Source organism: Salvelinus alpinus, chromosome 7, assembly GCF_045679555.1.
Source record: "Salvelinus alpinus chromosome 7, SLU_Salpinus.1, whole genome shotgun sequence".
NCBI lineage: Eukaryota > Metazoa > Chordata > Actinopteri > Salmoniformes > Salmonidae > Salvelinus > Salvelinus alpinus.
The window spans coordinates 1955142-1973453 of NC_092092.1; the positions used below are offsets into that span (position 1 = coordinate 1955142).

At 44.3% G+C, this 18312-nt stretch overlaps 1 protein-coding gene across 1 annotated transcript in view; it reads right to left on the minus strand.

Annotated features, from left to right (window-relative positions):
- Window positions 1-406: 406 nt before the first annotated feature.
- LOC139580330 (calcium uptake protein 1, mitochondrial-like) overlaps window positions 407-18312 on the minus strand; it is a 150979-nt gene continuing 133073 nt past the window's right edge. Inside the window, exons 12-13 of the mRNA XM_071408885.1 lie at window positions 3578-3667; window positions 407-2567 (exon numbers count right to left, since the gene is read on the minus strand). Coding sequence (XP_071264986.1) covers window positions 2404-2567; window positions 3578-3667 — 254 coding nt within the window. The 3' untranslated portion in view covers window positions 407-2403. The remainder of the gene's footprint in view (window positions 2568-3577; window positions 3668-18312) is intronic.

Consider the following 18312-nt stretch of genomic DNA (forward strand, 5'->3'; position numbering starts at 1 on the left):
CAGCAGAGTGGATAACCCACGATAACAGGATGCTGGCAGCAGAGTAGATAACCCATGATAACAGCATCTGGACATATATTACACAATATCCTAATGAACACTGTACTTTGGGACAGAATTAGGGCCTAATATGATTATATTCCTTTGTGTTTAGCAGTCAAAGATCAACCATCTAGACCTGGCCTGGGCAACTCCTGTCCTCAGGGGGCATGATTGGTGTCACACTTTTGCCCCAGCTTATACACCTGACTCCAATAATCAACTAATCACGATCTTTAGTTTAAATCAGCTGTGTTTGCAAGGGATGTGGGGAAGAGCGTGACTCCAATCAGGCCCCCCGAGGACTGGAATTGCCCAGGCCTGATAAACTATACCGGAGGTTATGAAGGTACTGTTTAACTTGGGAAAAGGTTGAGATGGTTTATTCACAGGCATTCCCCAAGACAGCATCAGTTTATTCACAGGCATTCCCCAAGACAGCATCAGTTTATTCACAGGCATTCCCCAAGACAGCATCAGTTTATTCACAGGCATTCCCCAAGATAGCATCATTGCGGCAAAACAATAAGATTCTCTGGTCTGATGAAATCAAGATTGAACTCTTTGGCCTGAATGCCAAGCGTCACTTCTGGAGGAAATCTGGCACCATCCTTACGGTGAAGCATGGTGGTGGCAGCATCATGCTGTGGGGGTGTTTTTCAGAGGCAGGGACTGAAAGACTAGTCCGGATCGAGGGAAAGATGAATGGAGCAAAGTACAGAGATCCTTGATGAAAACCTGCTCCAGAGCACTCAGGACATCAGACTGGGGTGAAGGTTCACCTTCCAACAGGATAACGACCCGAAGCACACAACCAAGACAATGCAGGAGTGGCTTCGGGACAAGTCTCTGAATGTCCTTGAGTGGCCCAGCCAGAACCCGGACTTGAACCCGATCGAACATCTCTGGAGAGACCTGAAAATAGCTGTGCAGCAACGCTCCCCATCCAACCTGACAGAGCTTGAGAGGATCTGCAGAGAAGAATGGGAGAAACTCCCCAAATACAGGTGTGCCGAGCTTGTAGAGTCATACCCTAGAACACTCAAAGATGTAATCACTGCCAAAGTACTGAGTAAAGGGTCTGAATACTTATGTAAATGAACATTAAAAAAAAAACTGTTTTTACTTTGTCATTATAGCATATTGTGTGTACATTCAGGAGGGAAAAAAACGATTTAACCCATTTTTAGAATAAGGCTGTAACGTTACAAAATGTGGAAAAAGTCAAGGGGTCTAAACACTTCCAAATGTACCGTATAGGGAATAGGGTACGGTATAGGGAATAGGGTACCGTATAGGGTATAGGGTACGGTATAGGGAATAGGGTACCATTTGAGATACAGGCCTCAGTATAATGCCCAACTAAGCACAAAGCACATTGTAGTAGATTACGTGACTAATTATGTTCCCATCATATCTGAGGTCCTAATGAGTTTAATCTCCCTTTGTTCTGATGAGATATACTGAGTTATAGTTGCCTATTGTTGGCATTTAAAAGAAGAGAAGAAAGGGGATGGAAGCCTCGGGCTGGTCTTTGTGTAGAGTAGACCACACACAGACACAGACACACAGACACACACAGACACAGACACAGACACACACAGACACAGACACACAGACACAGACACACACAGACACAGACACACAGACACAGACACACACAGACACAGACACACAGACACAGACACACAGACACACAGACACACAGACACACACAGACACACACAGACACAGACACAGACACACAGACACAGACACACAGACACACAGACACACAGACACAGACACACAGACACACAGACACACACAGACACAGACACAGACACAGACACAGACACAGACACACAGACACAGACACAGACACACAGACACAGACACACAGACACACACAGACACAGACACAGACACAGACACACAGACACAGACACACAGACACACAGACACACAGACACAGACACACAGACACACAGACACACACAGACACAGACACAGACACACAGACACAGACACACAGACACAGACACACAGACACACACAGACACAGACACAGACACACAGACACAGACACAGACACACAGACACACACAGACACAGACACACAGACACAGACACACAGACACACAGACACACACAGACACACACAGACACACACAGACACAGACACAGACACACACAGACACAGACACAGACACACAGACACACAGACACAGACACAGACACACAGACACAGACACACAGACACACACAGACACAGACACAGACACACAGACACAGACACACAGACACAGACACACAGACACACACAGACACAGACACACAGACACACACAGACACACAGACACACACAGACACAGACACAGGTCTCTAATTCTGTTTGGGAGTGGCGAAGTCCCGTGCGGTTTCTTGGGCACACTTCAACATGGCTCGTACCAACCGGGTGAAACCCATGTCTTTAGGTTTCTCTAGACCTCGCATCAGACGCTGCTTCATTATGGCTACAAACTCCTTATTACTCAGTTCTTCATTACCTGGAGGGAGGATTCAAACAAGGGGAGAGAGAGAGAGAGAAGAAGAGAGGGATTGGTAGATAGGAGGACATACAGACAGAGATGGAAGGAGAAAAAGAGGACAGACAGACAGAGATGGAAGGAGAAAAAGAGGACAGACAGACAGAGATGGGGGGGAATAAGAGGACAGAGATGGAGGGGAATAAGAGAACAGACAGATGGAATGAGAAAAAGAGGACAGATGGAATGAGAAAAAGAGGACAGACAGATGGAATGAGAAAAAGAGGACAGACAGATGGAAGGAGAATAAGAGCACACACAGACAGATGGAAGGAGAATAAGAGGACAGACAGATGGAAGGAGAATAAGAGGACAGACGGATGGAAGGAGAATAAAAGGACAGACAGACAGATGGAAGGAGAATAAGAGGACAGACAGACAGATGGAAGGAGAATAAGAGGACAGACAGACAGACAGGTGGAAGGAGAATAAGAGGACAGACAGACAGATGGAAGGAGAATAAGAGGACAGACAGACAGACAGACAGATGGAAGGAGAATAAGAGGACAGACAGACAGATGGAAGGAGAATAAGAGGACAGCCAGACAGATGGAAGGAGAATAAGAGGACAGACAGACGGAAGGAGAATAAGAGGCCAGACAGATGGAAGGAGAATAAGAGGACAGACAGACAGGTGGAAGGAGAATAAGAGGCCAGACAGATGGAAGGAGAATAAGAGGACAGACAGACAGGTGGAAGGAAAATAAGAGGACAGACAGACAGATGGAAGGAGAATAAGAGGACAGACAGACAGATGGAAGGAGAATAAGAGGACAGACAGACAGATGGAAGGAGAATAAGAGGACAGACAGACAGATGGAAGGAGAAGAAGAGGACAGACAGATGGAAGGAGATATGCATTACAATAAGGAAGGAGAGGGAGAAAAAGAGAGCGATATTGTTTTCATTAGTTAACAATAGAGATAACCATTAGTCAGGGAACAATAAAGAACACTCACACGCCTACTCACCATCGCTGTCGAACAGAGCAAACACGACGTCACACACATGATCAGACAGCTCCACTTTAGCCACCGTACGAGCTACCTGCTTCATCGTGGCTGAGAGAGAGAGATATGGAAGAGTAGAGAGAATTAAAGAATGAAGGAAAGCGAGGAGAGAGAGAGAGAGAGAGAGAGAGAGAGAGAGAGAGAGAGAGAGAGAGAGAGAGAGAGAGAGAGAGAGAGAGAGAGAGAGAGAGAGAGAGAGAGAGAGAGAGAGATACATTTACAATTGAGGCATTTAGCAGAGACTCTTATCCAGAGTGACTTCGTTAGTGCATTCATCTTAAAAAGATTTAGCATTACTGCACAAGAGTAATCAAGCAGCATGCTTCATAGTGGCTGAGAGAGAGAGAGAGGGATAGAAGAGGAAAGAGAGAACGAGAGAATGAAAATTTAGAACGACTGCAGAGAGAAGACTAATAAATAGGAAAAGGGGTGTGGACACATGAACAGGAGAGGCAGCCTGGGAGGAAGCTGGAGAGGCAGCAGGAGGTAGCTGGAGAGGCAGCAGGAGGTAGCTGGAGAGACAGCAGGAGGTAGCTGGAGAGGCAGCAGGAGGTAGCTGGAGAGGCAGCAGGAGGTAGCTGAGAGGTAGCTGGAGAGGCAGCAGGAGGCAGCCTGGGAGGCAGCTGGAGAGGCAGCAGGAGGTAGCTGGAAGCAGCAGGAGGCAGCCTGGGAGGAAGCTGGAGAGAGGCAGCAGGAGGTAGCTGGAAGCAGCAGGATGCAGCCTGGGAGGAAGCTGGAAGCAGCAGGAGGCATCCTGGGAAGAAGCTGGAGGTAGCTGGAAGCAGCAGGAGGCAGCCTGGGAGGAAGCTGGAGGTAGCTGGAAGCAGCAGGAGGCAGCCTGGGAGGAAGCTGGAAGCAGTATGAGGCAGCCTGGGAGGAAGCTGGAAGCAGCAGGAGGCAGCATGGGAGGAAGCTGCAGAGGCAGCTTGGGAGGAAGCTGGAGAGGCAGCAGGAGGCAGCCTGGGAGGAAGCTGGAGAGGCAGCAGGAGGTAGCTGGAGAGGCAGCTGGAGAGGTAGCTGGAGAGGCAGCAGGAGGTAGCTGGAGAGGCAGCAGGAGGTAGCTGGAAGCAGCATGAGGCAGCCTGGGAGTCGATGAGAGAGGAGAGGAGAGTAGAGGTCTATCCACTTGAGACTGACTGAGACAGAGAGAGAGATGAGAGAGGAGAGTAGAGGTCTATCCACTTGAGACTGGCTGAGACGGAGAGAGAGAGATGAGAGTAGAGGTCTATCCACTTGAGACTGGCTGAGACGGAGAGAGAGAGATGAGAGTAGAGGTCTATCCACTTGAGACTGGCTGAGACGGAGAGAGAGAGATGAGAGTAGAGGTCTATCCACTTGAGACTGGCTGAGACAGAGAACGAGGAGAGGAAAGGAGAGGAAGAGAGATGATAGCAGACAGAAACAGCCTGGGGGTCGAAACAGAATAAAAGAGATGAAAACAAGGTCATGAAAAGCCCATGAGCCTCTATGAGGACCATTGATCACAACACTCCAAACCAGCGACAGAAAGGAAACGAGGAAGGAGAGAGAGTGTAAAAGAAGAGAGAGAAGAAGGGATAGAGGAAGTAAAGTAGGAAAGGGGAGAGAAAGAACAATGGAAATATAGAGAATAGAGGAGGGAAATAGAGAGAATAAAGGAGGGAAATAGAGAGAATAGAGGAGGGAAACAGAGAGATTTAAAGGAGGGAAACAGAGATTTAAAGGAGGGAAACAGAGAGATTTAAAGGAGGGAAACAGAGAGATTTAAAGGAGGGAAACAGAGAGATTTAAAGGAGGGAAACAAAGAATATAGGAGGGAAACAGAGAATAGAGGAGGGAAACAGAGATATTTAAAGGAGGGAAACAGAGAGAATAGAGGGAAACAAAGAGAATAGGAGGGAAACAGAGAATAGAGGAGGGAAACAGAGATATTTAAAGGAGGGAAACAGAGAGAATAGAGGGAAACAAAGAGAATAGGAGGGAAACAGAGAATAGAGGAGGGAAACAGAGATATTTAAAGGAGGGAAACAGAGAGAATAGAGGGAAACAAAGAGAATAGGAGGGAAACAGAGAGAATAGAGGAGGGAAACAGAGGGTGATAAATGAGATGCACCAGAGAAAGAGAGAACAGTATCTGAGAAAGGAGCTCAAGAGAAAGAAAGAGAGAGATCCTGGTTTATCACTGTATAATTAATGTAAATTATTATAATCTGCACACAGAATCCAATCGATTCCAACATAATCCGCCTTCTGTGGAAATGTGCTGCAGAGACATTTACCCATTTCACAAATAGAACTAGAGAGAGAGAGAGAGACTTTGGGGGTTTATACTGAGTAAACTTGGCTCAGAGAGGAACACTGGTAGAAACATGAGGAGGTTACAGAGGCAGAAAGCTAGAGAAAGAAAAAGACAGACAGGAAAGAACACTACCCCACTGAGAGGAACAGACAGAGGAACAGACAGAGGAACAGACAGAGGAACAGACAGGGGAACAGACAGAGGGACAGACAGAGGGTCTGGTGATCCTCATAACACTACCCCACTGAGAGGAACAGACAGAGGAACAGACAGAGGGTCTGGTAATCCTCATAACACTACCCCACTGAGAGGAACAGACAGAGGAACAGACAGAGGGTCTGGTGATCCTCATAACACTACCCCACTGAGAGGAACAGACAGAGGAACAGACAGAGGAACAGACAGAGGAACAGACAGAGGGTCTGGTGGTCCTCATAACACTACCCCACTGTGAGGAACAGACAGAGGAACAGACAGAGAGTCTGGTAATCCTCATAACACTACCCCACTGAGAGGAACAGACAGAGGAACAGACAGAGGGTCTGGTAATCCTCATAACACTACCCCACTGAGAGGAACAGACAGAGGAACAGACAGAGGGTCTGGTAATCCTCATAACACTACCCCACTGAGAGGAACAGACAGAGGAACAGACAGAGGGTCTGGTAATCCTCATAACACTACCCCACTGAGAGGAACAGACAGAGGAACAGACAGAGAGTCTGGTGGTCCTCATAACACTACCCCACTGAGAGGAACAGACAGAGGAACAGACAGAGGAACAGACAGAGAGTCTGGTGATCCTCATAACACTACCCCACTGAGAGGAACAGACAGAGGAACAGACAGAGGAACAGACAGAGAGTCTGGTGATCCTCATAACACTACCCCACTGAGAGGAACAGACAGAGGAACAGACAGAGGGTCTGGTAATCCTCATACCACTACCCCACTGAGAGGAACAGACAGAGGAACAGACAGAGGAACAGACAGAGGGTCTGGTGATCCTCATACCACTACCCCACTGAGAGGAACAGACAGAGGAACAGACAGAGGAACAGACAGAGGGTCTGGTGATCCTCATACCACTACCCCACTGAGAGGAACAGACAGAGGAACAGACAGAGAGTCTGGTGATCCTCATAACACTACCCCACTGTGAGGAACAGACAGAGGAACAGACAGAGGAACAGACAGAGGGTCTGGTGATCCTCATAACACTACCCCACTGAGAGGAACAGACAGAGGAACAGACAGAGGGTCTGGTAATCCTCATAACACTACCCCACTGAGAGGAACAGACAGAGGAACAGACAGAGGGTCTGGTAATCCTCATAACACTACCCCACTGAGAGGAACAGACAGAGGAACAGACAGAGGGTCTGGTAATCCTCATAACACTACCCCACTGAGAGGAACAGACAGAGGAACAGACAGAGGGTCTGGTAATCCTCATAACACTACCCCACTGAGAGGAACAGACAGAGGAACAGACAGAGGGTCTGGTGATCCTCATAACACTACCCCACTGAGAGGAACAGACAGAGGAACAGACAGAGGGTCTGGTAATCCTCATAACACTACCCCACTGAGAGGAACAGACAGAGGAACAGACAGAGGGTCTGGTGATCCTCATACCACTACCCCACTGAGAGGAACAGACAGAGGGTCTGGTGATCCTCATACCACTACCCCACTGAGAGGAACAGACAGAGGAACAGACAGAGGGTCTGGTGATCCTCATAACACTACCCCACTGAGAGGAACAGACAGAGGGTCTGGTGATCCTCATACCACTACCCCACTGAGAGGAACAGACAGAGGAACAGACAGAGGGTCTGGTGATCCTCATACCACTACCCCACTGAGAGGAACAGACAGAGGAACAGACAGAGGAACAGACAGAGAGTCTGGTAATCCTCATAACACTACCCCACTGAGAGGAACAGACAGAGGAACAGACAGAGGGTCTGGTAATCCTCATAACACTACCCCACTGAGAGGAACAGACAGAGGGTAAAGAGAGAGAGTCTGGTGGTCCTCATAAGAGAGCCGTACACTCTAGGAGCCAGGTTTCCTCCAGAAGTGACGCTTGGCATTCAGGCCAAAAGACTTCAATCTTGGTTTCATCAGACCAGAGCATCTTGTTTCTCATGGTCGGAGAGTCTTTAGGTTCCTTTTGGCAAACTCCAATTGGGCTGTCATGTGCCTTTTACTGAGGAGTGGCTTCCGTCTGGCCACTCTACCATAAAGGCCTGATTGGTGGAGTGCTGCAGAGATGGTTGTCCTTCTGGAAGGTTCTCCCATCTCTACAGAGTAGCTCTGTCAGAGTGACCATCAGGTTGTTGGTCACCTCCCTGACCAAGGGCCTTCTCCCCCGATTGCTCAGTTTGGCTGGGATGCCAGCTCTAGGACGAGTCTTGGTGGTTCTAAACTTCTTCCATTTCAGAATGATGGAGGCCACTGTGTTATTGGGGACCTTCAATGCTGAAGAAATGTTTTGGTACCCTTCCCCAGGTCTGTGCCTCGACACAATCCTGTCTCGGAGCTCTACGGACATTTCCTTCAACCTCATGGCTTGGTTTTTGCTCTGACAAACACTGTCAACTGTGGGGCCTTATATAGACAGGTGTGTGCCTTTCCAAATCATGTCCAATCAATTGAATTTACCACAGGTGGACTCCAATCAAGTTGTAGAAACATCTCAAGGATGATCAATGGAAACAGGAAGCACCTGAGCTCAATTTCGAGTCTCATAGCAAAAGGGTCTGAATACTTACATAAATAAGGCATTTCTGTTTTTTATTTTTAATACATTTGCAAAAATGGGGTACTGTGTGTAGATTGATGAGATTATAGATTGATGAGGATTTTTATTTAATTTAATCATTTTTAGAATAAGGCTGTAATATAACAAAATGTGGAAAAAGGGACGAGGTCTGAATCATTTCCGAATGTAAACACAATAAAACAATGTAAACACGCCACAAGTCTGTGGACGCTCCTCGAACATCTCATTCAAAAATCATGGGATGTGCGAAGCTGTCATTTAAAGATTCTCAAATCTCAAATATATTTTAGATTTTGTTTAACACTTTTTTTTGGTTACTAGATGATTCCATATGTGTTATTTAATAGTTTTGATGTCTTCACTATTATTCTACAATGTAGAAAATAGTAAAAATAAAGAAAAACCCTGGAATGAGTAGGTGTGTCCAAACTTTTGACTGGTACTAATATATATATACAGTATATGACATTTGTTCGGAACTGTGTCGGGGTCTCAACTTCCTGTTGAGAGTTAGAATAGCAGTATAAAAATGAAATATAAATGTAGAAATATTTATACATATTTAGAAATTAGGTTTATTTCAACAGCAGTCACTTATTTAGTCCGTATTTTCAGAATGGTAAGTCAATGTAGTGGCCGGTTATCTAACCTGCTTACCTCAGTAAGCATGGTTGAATTACCGACCGGGGTGGGGGCCCATCGATCATCAGTTTTAGCCGACCCCCCCCCCTAAACAAAACGTTGACAATCTACACTGAACAAAAATATAAATGCAACATGCAACAATTTCCAATAATTTACTGAGTTACAGTTCATATGAGGAAATCAGTCAATTGAAATAAATTAATTAGGCCCAGATCTATGGATTTCACATGACTGGGAATACAGATATGAATGTTGTTTCACAGATACCTTTATAAAAAGGTAGGGCCGTGGATCAGAAAACCAGTCAGTATCTGGTGTGACCACCATTTGCCTCATGCAGCATGACACATCTCCTTCACATAGAGTTGATCAGGCTGTTGATTGTGGCCTGTGGAATGTTGTCTCCACTCTTCTTCAATGGCTGTGGGAAGTTGCTGGATATTGGCAGGAACACGCTGTCATACACTGTCGTACACATCGATCCAGAGCATCCCAAACATGCTCAATGGGTGACCTGTCTGGTGAGTATGCAGGCCATGGAAGAACTGGGACATTTTCAGCTTCCAGGAATTCTGAACAGATCCTTGTGACACGGGGCCGTGCGTTATCATGTTGAAACATGAGGTGATGGCGATGAATGAATGGTATGACAATGGACCACAGAATCTCTTCACGGTATCTCTGTGCATTAAAATTGCTATAGATAAAATGCAAACGTGTTTGTTGTTCATAGCTTACGTCTGCCCATACCATAACCCCACTGCCACCATGGGGCATTCTGTTCACAACGTTGACATCAGCAACCCACTCGCCCACACAACGCCATACACGCTGTCTGCCATTTGCCCGGTACAGTTGATACCAGGATTATTCCATGAAGAGCACACTTCTCCAGCGTGCCAGCGGCCATTGAAGGTGAGCATTTGCCCTCTGAAGTCGCTTACGACGGAACTGCAGTCAGGTCAAGACCCTGGTGAGGACGACGAGCATGCAGATGAGCTTCCCTGAGACGGTTTCTAATATTTTGTGCTGAAACTCTTTGGTTTGTCCTCAGACGATCCCGCAGGTGAAGAAGCTGGATGTGGAGGTCCTGGGCTGGTGTGGTCACATGGTCTGTGGCTGTGAGGCCGGTTGGAGGTACTGCAAAATTTTATAAAACGACAGGAGGCGGCTTATGGTAGAGAAATGTACTTTGAATTCTCTGGCAACAGCTCTGGTGGACATTCCAACAGTCAGCATGTCAATTGCAAGCTCCCTTAAATCTTGAGACATCTGTGGCATTGTGTTGTGTGACAAAACTGCACATTTTAGAGTGGCCTTTTATTGCCCCCAGCACAAGGTACACCTGTGTAATGATCATGCTGTTTAATCAAATTACTGATATGCCACACCTGTCAGGTGGATGGATTATCTTGGCAAAGGAGAAATGTTCACTAACAAGGATGTAAACTAATTTGTGCCTAAACTTTGAGAGAAATAAGCTTTTTTGAAAATGTAAAATATCTGGGACCTTTTATTTCAGATCATGAAACATGGGACCAACACTTTACATGTTGTGTAAATATTTTTGTTCAGTGTAAAAACTGTCAACATTTGCCTCCTATGGCAAAATGTGTAGAAATGTTGGAAATTAGCTGTAAAACTGTAAATTTTTTCATACCACCCCATGGCAAAACGTGTAGAATTGCAGTAAACTTGCTTTAAAAGGGGAACATTTTCTCACTGCATGGCAAAATGTGCAGAATTAACGGAAATGACATTTAAACATCGTTTTTTAAAATCTTCGCTGGAACGAGGGGTCCTCTAAAATGTTTTCCTCTGTAGTTCAGTTAGTAGAACATGGTCCTCTGTAGTTCAGTTAGTAGAACATGGTTCTCTGTAGTTAGTAGAACATGGTCCTCTGTAGGTCAGTTAGTAGAACATGGTCCTCTGTAGTTAGTAGAACATGGTCCTCTGCAGTTCAGTTATTAGAACATGGTCCTCTGTAGATGTTGGTAGAACATGGTTCTCTTTAGTTCAGTTAGTAGAACATGGTCCTCTATAGTTCAGTTAGTAGAACATGGTCCTCTGTAGTTCAGTTAGTAGAACATGGTCCTCTGTAGTTCAGTTAGTAGAACATGGTCCTCTGTAGTTCAGTTAGTAGAACATGGTCCTCTGTAGTTCAGTTAGTAGAACATGGTCCTCTGTAGTTCAGTTAGTAGAACATGGTCCTCTGTAGTTCAGTTAGTAGAACATGGTCCTCTGTAGTTCAGTTAGTAGAACATGGTCCTCTGTAGTTCAGTTAGTAGAACATGGTCCTCTGTAGTTCAGTTAGTAGAACATGGTCCTCTGTAGTTCAGTTAGTAGAACATGGTCCTCTGTAGTTCAGTTAGTAGAACATGGTCCTCTGTAGTTCAGTTAGTAGAACATGGTCCTCTGTAGTTTAGTTAGTAGAACATGGTCCTCTGTAGTTCAGTTAGTAGAACATGGTCCTCTGTAGTTTAGTTAGTAGAACATGGTCCTCTGTAGTTCAGTTAGTAGAACATGGTCCTCTGTAGGTCAGTTAGTGGAACATGGTCCTCTGTAGTTCAGTTAGTAGAACATGGTCCTCTGTAGTTAGTAGAACGTGGTCCTCTGTAGTTCAGTTAGTAGAACATGGTCCTCTGTAGTTCAGTTAGTAGAACGTGGTTCTCTGTAGTTCAGTTAGTAGAACATGGTCCTCTGTAGTTCAGTTAGTAGAACATGGTCGTCTGTAATTCAGTTAGTAGAACATGGTCCTCTGTAGTTCAGTTAGTAGAACATGGTCCTCTGTATTTAGTAGAACATGGTCCTCTGTAGTTCAGTTAGTAGAACATGGTCCTCTGTATTTAGTAGAACATGGTCCTCTGTAGTTCAGTTAGTAGAACGTGGTCCTCTGTATTTAGTAGAACATGGTCCTCTGTAGTTCAGGTAGTAGAACATGGTTCTCTGTAGTTCAGTTAGTAGAACATGGTCCTCTGTAGTTCAGTTAGTAGAACATGGTCCTCTGTAGGTCAGTTAGTAGAACATGGTCCTCTGTAGTTCAGTTAGTAGAACATGGTGCTCTATAGTTCAGTCAGTAGAACATGGTGCTCTATAGTTCAGTTAGTAGCACATGGTCCTCTGTAGTTCAGTTAGTAGAACATGGTCCTCTGTAGTTCAGTTAGTAGAACATGATCCTCTGTAGTTTAGTTAGTAGAACATGGTGCTCTGTAGTTCAGTTAGTAGAACATGGTCCTCTGTAGTTCAGTTAGTAGAACATGGTCCTCTGTAGTTCAGTTAGTAGAACGTGGTTCTCTGTAGTTCAGTTAGTAGAACATGGTCCTCTGTAGTTCAGTTAGTAGAACATGGTTCTCTGTAGTTCAGTTAGTAGAACATGGTCCTCTGTAGTTCAGTTAGTAGAACATGGTGCTCTGTAGTTCAGTTAGTAGAACATGGTCCTCTGTAGTTCAGTTAGTAGAACATGGTCCTCTGTAGTTAGTAGAACATGGTCCTCTGTAGTTCAGTTAGTAGAACATGGTCCTCTGTAGGTCAGTTAGTAGAACATGGTGCTCTATAGTTCAGTCAGTAGAACATGGTGCTCTCTAGTTCAGTCAGTAGAACATGGTGCTCTATAGTTCAGTTAGTAGAACATGGTCCTCTGTAGTTCAGTTAGTAGAACATGGTCCTCTGTAGTTCAGTTAGTAGAACATGGTCCCCTGTAGTTCAGTTAGTAGAACATGGTCCTCTGTAGGTCAGTTAGTAGAACATGGTCCTCTGTAGGTCAGTTAGTAGAACATGGTCCTCTGTAGTTCAGTTAGTAGAACATGGTCCCCTGTAGTTCAGTTAGTAGAACATGGTCCTCTGTAGTTCAGTTAATAGAACATGGTCCTCTGTAGTTCAGTTAGTAGAACATGGTCCTCTGTAGTTAGTAGAACATGGTCCTCTGTAGTTCAGTTAGTAGAACATGGTCGTCTGTAGTTCAGTTAGTAGAACATGGTCCTCTGTAGTTCAGTCAGTAGAACATGGTCTTCTGTAGTTCAGTTAGTAGAACATGGTCCTCTGTAGTTCAGTTAGTAGAACATGGTCCTCTGTAGTTAGTAGAACGTGGTCCTCTGTAGTTAGTAGAACATGGTTCTCTGTAGTTCAGTTAGTAGAACATGGTCCTCTGTAGTTCAGTTAGTAGAACATGGTTCTCTGTAGTTCAGTTAGTAGAACATGGTCCTCTGTAGTTCAGTTAGTAAAACATGGTCCCCTGTAGTTCAGTTAGTAGAACATGGTCCTCTGTAGTTAGTAGAACATGGTCCTCTATAGTTCAGTTAGTAGAACATGGTCCTCTGTAGTTTAGTTAGTAGAACATGGTCCTCTGTAGTTCAGTTAGTAGAACATGGTCCTCTGTAGTTCAGTTAGTAGAACATGGTCCTCTGTAGTTAGTAGAACATGGTGCTCTGTAGTTCAGTTAGTAGAACATGGTCCTCTGTAGTTCAGTTAGTAGAACATGGTCCTCTGTAGTTCAGTTAGTAGAACATGGTCCTCTGTAGTTCAGTTAGTAGAACATGGTCCTCTGTAGTTCAGTTAGTAGAACATGGTCCTCTGTAGTTCAGTTAGTAGAACATGGTCCTCTGTAGTTAGTAGGACGTGGTCCTCTGTAGTTCAGTTAGTAGAACATGGTCCTCTGTAGTTCAGTTAGTAGAACATGGTCCTCTGTAGTTCAGTTAGTAGAACATGGTTCTCTGTAGTTCAGTTAGTAGAACATGGTCCTCTGTAGTTCAGTTAGTAGAACATGGTCCTCTGTAGTTCAGTTAGTAGAACATGGTTCTCTGTAGTTCAGTTAGTAGAACATGGTCCTCTGTAGTTCAGTTAGTAGAACATGGTCCTCTGTAGTTCAGTTAGTAGAACATGGTCCTCTGTAGTTCAGTTAGTAGAACATGGTCCTCTGTAGTTCAGTTAGTAGAACATGGTCGTCTGTAATTCAGTTAGTAGAACATGGTCCTCTGTAGTTCAGTTAGTAGAACATGGTCCTCTGTATTTAGTAGAACATGGTCCTCTGTAGTTCAGTTAGTAGAACATGGTCCTCTGTATTTAGTAGAACATGGTCCTCTGTAGTTCAGTTAGTAGAACGTGGTCCTCTGTATTTAGTAGAACATGGTCCTCTGTAGTTCAGGTAGTAGAACATGGTTCTCTGTAGTTCAGTTAGTAGAACATGGTCCTCTGTAGTTCAGTTAGTAGAACATGGTCCTCTGTAGGTCAGTTAGTAGAACATGGTCCTCTGTAGTTCAGTTAGTAGAACATGGTGCTCTATAGTTCAGTCAGTAGAACATGGTGCTCTATAGTTCAGTTAGTAGCACATGGTCCTCTGTAGTTCAGTTAGTAGAACATAGTCCTCTGTAGTTCAGTTAGTAGAACATGATCCTCTGTAGTTTAGTTAGTAGAACATGGTGCTCTGTAGTTCAGTTAGTAGAACATGGTCCTCTGTAGTTCAGTTAGTAGAACATGGTCCTCTGTAGTTCAGTTAGTAGAACGTGGTTCTCTGTAGTTCAGTTAGTAGAACATGGTCCTCTGTAGTTCAGTTAGTAGAACATGGTTCTCTGTAGTTCAGTTAGTAGAACATGGTCCTCTGTAGTTCAGTTAGTAGAACATGGTGCTCTGTAGTTCAGTTAGTAGAACATGGTCCTCTGTAGTTCAGTTAGTAGAACATGGTCCTCTGTAGTTAGTAGAACATGGTCCTCTGTAGTTCAGTTAGTAGAACATGGTCCTCTGTAGGTCAGTTAGTAGAACATGGTGCTCTATAGTTCAGTCAGTAGAACATGGTGCTCTCTAGTTCAGTCAGTAGAACATGGTGCTCTATAGTTCAGTTAGTAGAACATGGTCCTCTGTAGTTCAGTTAGTAGAACATGGTCCTCTGTAGTTCAGTTAGTAGAACATGGTCCCCTGTAGTTCAGTTAGTAGAACATGGTCCTCTGTAGGTCAGTTAGTAGAACATGGTCCTCTGTAGGTCAGTTAGTAGAACATGGTCCTCTGTAGTTCAGTTAGTAGAACATGGTCCCCTGTAGTTCAGTTAGTAGAACATGGTCCTCTGTAGTTCAGTTAATAGAACATGGTCCTCTGTAGTTCAGTTAGTAGAACATGGTCCTCTGTAGTTAGTAGAACATGGTCCTCTGTAGTTCAGTTAGTAGAACATGGTCGTCTGTAGTTCAGTTAGTAGAACATGGTCCTCTGTAGTTCAGTCAGTAGAACATGGTCTTCTGTAGTTCAGTTAGTAGAACATGGTCCTCTGTAGTTCAGTTAGTAGAACATGGTCCTCTGTAGTTAGTAGAACGTGGTCCTCTGTAGTTAGTAGAACATGGTTCTCTGTAGTTCAGTTAGTAGAACATGGTCCTCTGTAGTTCAGTTAGTAGAACATGGTTCTCTGTAGTTCAGTTAGTAGAACATGGTCCTCTGTAGTTCAGTTAGTAAAACATGGTCCCCTGTAGTTCAGTTAGTAGAACATGGTCCTCTGTAGTTAGTAGAACATGGTCCTCTATAGTTCAGTTAGTAGAACATGGTCCTCTGTAGTTTAGTTAGTAGAACATGGTCCTCTGTAGTTCAGTTAGTAGAACATGGTCCTCTGTAGTTCAGTTAGTAGAACATGGTCCTCTGTAGTTAGTAGAACATGGTGCTCTGTAGTTCAGTTAGTAGAACATGGTCCTCTGTAGTTCAGTTAGTAGAACATGGTCCTCTGTAGTTCAGTTAGTAGAACATGGTCCTCTGTAGTTCAGTTAGTAGAACATGGTCCTCTGTAGTTCAGTTAGTAGAACATGGTCCTCTGTAGTTCAGTTAGTAGAACATGGTCCTCTGTAGTTAGTAGGACGTGGTCCTCTGTAGTTCAGTTAGTAGAACATGGTCCTCTGTAGTTCAGTTAGTAGAACATGGTCCTCTGTAGTTCAGTTAGTAGAACATGGTTCTCTGTAGTTCAGTTAGTAGAACATGGTCCTCTGTAGTTCAGTTAGTAGAACATGGTCCTCTGTAGTTCAGTTAGTAGAACATGGTTCTCTGTAGTTCAGTTAGTAGAACATGGTCCTCTGTAGTTCAGTTAGTAGAACATGGTCCTCTGTAGTTAGTAGAACGTGGTCCTCTGTAGTTCAGTTAGTAGAACATGGTCCCCTGTAGTTCAGTTAGTAGAACATGGTCCTCTGTAGTTCAGTTAATAGAACATGGTCCTCTGTAGTTCAGTTAGTAGAACATGGTCCTCTGTAGTTAGTAGAACATGGTCCTCTGTAGTTCAGTTAGTAGAACATGGTCGTCTGTAGTTCAGTTAGTAGAACATGGTCCTCTGTAGTTCAGTCAGTAGAACATGGTCTTCTGTAGTTCAGTTAGTAGAACATGGTCCTCTCTAGTTCAGTTAGTAGAACATGGTCCTCTGTAGTTAGTAGAACGTGGTCCTCTGTAGTTAGTAGAACATGGTTCTCTGTAGTTCAGTTAGTAGAACATGGTCCTCTGTAGTTCAGTTAGTAGAACATGGTTCTCTGTAGTTCAGTTAGTAGAACATGGTCCTCTGTAGTTCAGTTAGTAAAACATGGTCCCCTGTAGTTCAGTTAGTAGAACATGGTCCTCTGTAGTTAGTAGAACATGGTCCTCTATAGTTCAGTTAGTAGAACATGGTCCTCTGTAGTTTAGTTAGTAGAACATGGTCCTCTGTAGTTCAGTTAGTAGAACATGGTCCTCTGTAGTTCAGTTAGTAGAACATGGTCCTCTGTAGTTAGTAGAACATGGTGCTCTGTAGTTCAGTTAGTAGAACATGGTCCTCTGTAGTTCAGTTAGTAGAACATGGTCCTCTGTAGTTCAGTTAGTAGAACATGGTCCTCTGTAGTTCAGTTAGTAGAACATGGTCCTCTGTAGTTCAGTTAGTAGAACATGGTCCTCTGTAGTTCAGTTAGTAGAACATGGTCCTCTGTAGTTAGTAGGACGTGGTCCTCTGTAGTTCAGTTAGTAGAACATGGTCCTCTGTAGTTCAGTTAGTAGAACATGGTCCTCTGTAGTTCAGTTAGTAGAACATGGTTCTCTGTAGTTCAGTTAGTAGAACATGGTCCTCTGTAGTTCAGTTAGTAGAACATGGTCCTCTGTAGTTCAGTTAGTAGAACATGGTTCTCTGTAGTTCAGTTAGTAGAACATGGTCCTCTGTAGTTCAGTTAGTAGAACATGGTCCTCTGTAGTTAGTAGAACGTGGTCCTCTGTAGTTCAGTTAGTAGAACATGGTCCCCTGTAGTTCAGTTAGTAGAACATGGTCCTCTGTAGTTCAGTTAATAGAACATGGTCCTCTGTAGTTCAGTTAGTAGAACATGGTCCTCTGTAGTTAGTAGAACATGGTCCTCTGTAGTTCAGTTAGTAGAACATGGTCGTCTGTAGTTCAGTTAGTAGAACATGGTCCTCTGTAGTTCAGTCAGTAGAACATGGTCTTCTGTAGTTCAGTTAGTAGAACATGGTCCTCTCTAGTTCAGTTAGTAGAACATGGTCCTCTGTAGTTAGTAGAACGTGGTCCTCTGTAGTTAGTAGAACATGGTTCTCTGTAGTTCAGTTAGTAGAACATGGTCCTCTGTAGTTCAGTTAGTAGAACATGGTTCTCTGTAGTTCAGTTAGTAGAACATGGTCCTCTGTAGTTCAGTTAGTAAAACATGGTCCCCTGTAGTTCAGTTAGTAGAACATGGTCCTCTGTAGTTAGTAGAACATGGTCCTCTATAGTTCAGTTAGTAGAACATGGTCCTCTGTAGTTTAGTTAGTAGAACATGGTCCTCTGTAGTTCAGTTAGTAGAACATGGTCCTCTGTAGTTCAGTTAGTAGAACATGGTCCTCTGTAGTTAGTAGAACATGGTGCTCTGTAGTTCAGTTAGTAGAACATGGTCCTCTGTAGTTCAGTTAGTAGAACATGGTCCTCTGTAGTTCAGTTAGTAGAACATGGTCCTCTGTAGTTCAGTTAGTAGAACATGGTCCTCTGTAGTTCAGTTAGTAGAACATGGTCCTCTGTAGTTC